We start from the raw sequence: 5,000 nt of genomic DNA, 5'->3' as shown, positions 1-5,000 counted from the left end.
CCATGATCTTTATATATCTGCCCGGAATCGTGGCAACTCTATTATTCGACTTTCCAAACCCTCGTTCATATATAAAAGATGTCAAAACCTTTTTTTTTTCTAAATCTTCCCGGTACTTCTCGCACCTAGCCAAAAATATTTCCTCCAATTTCACTTCTTCATCTTTCCCACCTCTCCATAAACCTGACGGCAGCACCGCCGTCTCATCTATCTCTAGGGCTGAATTTTTTTTCTCAAACTTTCTGTAAAAACTCCACAGTGGACGATTCTGGGCATATTCCTCCTACTCATCCCCTGACTCATATATATATATATATATATATATATATATATATATATATATATATATATATATATATATATATATATATATATATATATATATATATATATATATATATATATATATATATATATATATATATATATATATATATATATATATATATATATATATATATATATATATATATATATATATATATATATATATATATATATATATATATATATATATATATATATATATATATATATATATATATATATATATATATATATATATATATATATATATATATATATATATATATATATATATATATATATATATATATATATATATATATATATATATATATATATATATATATATATATATATATATATATATATATATATATATATATATATATATATATATATATATATATATATATATATATATATATATATATATATATATATATATATATATATATATATATATATATATATATATATATATATATACTGTATGACACGAAAATCAAGAGAAATAAGGTGCTTTATTAAATATCGTGAGAACTGGAGAAAACCTGGGGAAAAAAAATGATATCATCGTTTTGAGCTGAAAAAGTGGCTTTGAATATATAAAGGCACAAAGAGCAAAGCCTTCAGGCGTCTTTTAGGCTAGTCCTGCCTCTGGATGTAGTTGAGGCATGAAGTTTAGTTCTGAGAGGCACAACAACCGCTAAAAGGAATTCGTACATGTATAATTTTTCGAAAAACAGTATTTCTCTCATTTACAATTTGAGAGATGGAAAAGGTTAAGGAGACACAGTTTATATTATTGGGATGAAAAAAAAAAGTCCAAAATCTCCGAAGGCTTGAAAAAGGGAAGGTCGATGTTGTCCACACATTTGTTGTAGCTCCTGTTGGAGTTTTAATCAGAAGTTTGTGGCGAATGAAAGTTGTGGCGGGGGAAGTTGTGCAGAGGTGGTGGTGGTGACAGAGTATAGTAGTGAAGAGGAGGAAGAAGAAGAGAGAGAGGTGGGTTGGGTGTGATGATGATGGTTGTTGGAGCCATGATGGGGGTGGCGTTGATGTTAAATAGTGTTGGAGGAGAGGCCGAGGTGTAGCAGTGATAGTGAATTAGTAGTAATGGTTCTGGAGTACTTGTGATGAAATAGTGACGGAGAATTAAAAATGAAGGAGTGTTGTAAGAGTAGAGATGGAGAGAAGTATCAGAAAGATGTGATGGACAAGTGATGGGGAAAACTAGTGATGGTGATTAAGTAGTTGCGATGGAGTTAAAGGAGCACTAAGGGGGAAGCAGCAACAAGAGCCGCTCCCCTCCCTCCCACCAACAACCTACTTCTACTCCTCCCTCTCTTTGTACTCATTCCAGAATCTTCAGTACCCTCAGCGAAGCCTCTCATCTCGATATCACCTTTTCAACCTTACTATCCTTTCTTTGAGGCTATAAGATTGGTGAAGGTCGCCCCCACACCACCAACAACAGCAGGCTCTACATGCTTAACAACCTTTCTCCACCTCTGTCATCTCTCCATCTCTTCATTTTACGCCCCTCCGCCACCTCGCCTTATATTCCATCCTCGCTTCATAAAATTCCTCTCCATAACTAGCAAGCTCTCCATCCTCAGTAGCCTTTCTTTATCATCTCTCCATCATCCCTTTCCCTGTTCCCTTGCCATCGTCCTTATCTAGAGTTAGCAGGGAAATCAAAGCTCTCTCAGTCCCCTCTAAGCTCTCACCTCCCTACAGCCTTTTGCCATCTTTATCACCTATCCATCTCTTCTCATCCCCAATGTTATCACCATCACCTCCTTTCCCTTCATCCACCCTTCACCATCAAGCTCCCCAAACCCTAGTAACTTCTCTCTACTTTTATCCCTCTTTGCTTTTATCACCCCTCCTACTCTTCCTTTACCCTCTTTGTCGTTATCTTCTTTCCTCATTACCTTCCTCGTTCTACCCAAACCGAATGTTACATCCAGTACTCAGAGCTAATACAGTCTACTTTGCGTAATGCGGTGCTGGAAACTCGTAGCTGCCCCTAATATTTGGGCTATAAAGAAGCTGGAGGAGGAAGATGAGGAGGAGGAGGAGGAGGAGGAGGAGGAGGAGGAGAGAAATGAAATAGGGCTGAAGTAGGAAAACCATGTGTGTGTTTGTGTGTATTATGCAAATATAGGAAGCGGTTTATCTCGTTGGTATCACTCAGCTATGTGTGTGTGTGTGTGTGTGTGTGTGTGTGTGTGTGTGTGTGTGTGTGTACAGATTTGCCATGTGTGTTTGCCGACACTCACACACACACACACACACACACACACACACACACACACACACACACACACACACACACACACACACACACACACACACGTACGTGGATGATTCTACAGTGGGCATCTCCATCAATAACACAGCCCCTGACTACACGCCCCTACAACACATGCTGGACCGACTGCAGAGCTGGACGCAAGATAACCACGTCACCATCAACACCAACAAGACGGTGGTGATGCATTTTCACACCTCCACCACTGCCGTCCCACCGCCAGCCCTGGAGGTTGGCCCTCACCAGCTGCAGGTGGTTGAATCCACCAAACTACTTGGAGTCACCCTGGACAGTAAGCTGAGATGGGGCAAGCACGTCACCACCATTATCAGGGCGGCTTCCTACAAACTTTTCATGCTGAGGCGCATGAAGGCAGTGGGAGCCCCCCAAAGGACGCTCAAGGACCTGTACACCACCTTCATCCACCACAGACTCCTCTATGCCTCTCCTGCTTGGGCTTCCTCCATCAACAAGACCCAGCTACGCCAATTAGAGAGTGCAAAGGCGTGCATGCAGACAGATTCTGGGCAGTTCTTACACTAACTACGAGCATGCACTCACCCAGCTGAATCTGCCCACCCTACAGGACCGATACCAGACAAACCTAACCAAATTCGGCACGTCCCTCCTCCCCCACCCCAGTCCTAGAGATCTACTCCCCGCCCTCCCCCCCACTAGACCCACAAGACACCACAATATTCTCGTCCTATCAAAGCTCGCACGAACAGATATCGGGTTAGTGCGATACCGACGCTTGTGAGGGTCATTAACACCTCCATGATCACATGACCCCTCCACCCCAACACACACACACACACACACACACACACACACACACACACACACACACACACACACGCCCACATCACCCTTCCCCACTTCACTTTTCTCTCCCAACCATCGACACCCTTCTTAATTTCCCTTTCTTCTCATGTTTTTTCTTCCCTTCCCCTCCTTCCTCTTACACTCAATTCTTCCATTTATCATTGTTTTCGTCACCACCAACATTCCCTTCATTACCTTCCTCTTTTTTCACCACTATCTTAAAATTTTTGCCTTATATATATATATATATATATATATATATATATATATATATATATATATATATATATATATATATATATATATATATATATATATATATATATATATATATATATATATATATATATATATATATATATATATATATATATATATATATATACACGGCTTTCTTAATTTCCATTAGTATTCTTTAGTGTCCATTTTTTACCTCCACGAATACCCCTTGAGTCTGTCTCCCGCACTTCCTCCTTCTCTTTTACACCTATTCTTTCATCCTCTTACAAACATGCACCATTACCCATCCCCTCATCCCTCCTTTCCTTCAGTCCCTTGCACCTACATACCTCCCTTTGGAAACATTTGAAAGTAGAGTTCCTTGAAGGCGTCCTCGCGCACCACCCCCGTCGGGCACCTGTCTTTGAAGCTCCGGTAGAGGCGCTGCAGCTCCGCCCGCGTGAAGTGCGTCGTGCGGCAGAGTGCGTTGATGTCCTCGGGGCGGTACCGCGGCTCCTGCTCGATCGTGTCCAGCTCAGCGTCTGCGGGTGTGTGGACAGAGTTAGTGGCGAGTAATCGGTGTGTGTGTGGGGGAAGGGGGGGGGGGGGGGGAGGGGTATGGGAAATTGAATGGGGGAAGAAGTGTGATATGTGTAATAAGTGCGTGGAAGGAGTCTGCTGATGAATGAATGAATAATGGAGTAGGATGGGAGTGTGTGTGTGTGTGTGTGTGTGTGTGTGTGTGTGTGTGTGTGTGTGTGTGTGGAGTGGAAAGGCAGGGGTGTAGGAGGAGGTGGGAGAGGGAGAAGAGTTTGCGAGTGCGTAGGAAGATAAATGGGTGTGATGTAGAGGTAAAGAGTGTATATGTGTGTTGGGGGGGAGGGGGGAGGTGGCGTATTATAGCGGGAGGGAGTGTGAGAAAAACGTTTGTAAGTGTATGTGAATAATATAGGAAAGGATCGGTGTGCGGGATGGTGCAGAAGTGTGTGTGTGTGAGTGTGTGTGTGTGTGTGGGTGTGTGTGTGTGTGTGTGTGTGTGTGTGTGTGTGTGTGTGTGTGTCCACTGAAAGAGTATGACGAGGGATCCGTGTGTGTGGAGGGGGGTGGGGAGCAAGAAAAGGGATGCATGGTGTGTATAAGGGCAAATGAGGCTTTAGGTAGTGTGGGAAGTATACAGTTGACGATACAGATGGACGTTTTTAGTTAGGGTGAGTAGGTGGGATGTGGCGTGGAATATGGTCAGGTATATGTGGGAAAGATTATTATTTTTTTTTCAAGAGACAGGAGGCATAGCTACGATGACTAAATCTAACAAGAGGAATGAATTTTGATG

General features: G+C 41.5%; 1 protein-coding gene across 1 annotated transcript in view; it reads right to left on the bottom strand.

Annotated features, from left to right (window-relative positions):
• The window catches only part of LOC126982173 (Kv channel-interacting protein 4-like), a 32,960-nt gene that overhangs the window by 23,663 nt on the left and 4,297 nt on the right, over nucleotides 1–5,000 (bottom strand). The window contains exon 2 of the mRNA XM_050834007.1: nucleotides 4,018–4,209. Within this exon, the coding sequence (XP_050689964.1) occupies nucleotides 4,018–4,209 (192 nt within the window). The remainder of the gene's footprint in view (nucleotides 1–4,017; nucleotides 4,210–5,000) is intronic.

The sequence above is a fragment of the Eriocheir sinensis genome, chromosome 4 (genome assembly GCF_024679095.1).
Source record: "Eriocheir sinensis breed Jianghai 21 chromosome 4, ASM2467909v1, whole genome shotgun sequence".
Taxonomy (NCBI): domain Eukaryota; kingdom Metazoa; phylum Arthropoda; class Malacostraca; order Decapoda; family Varunidae; genus Eriocheir; species Eriocheir sinensis.
This window is presented reverse-complemented; position numbering and strand designations above follow the sequence as displayed.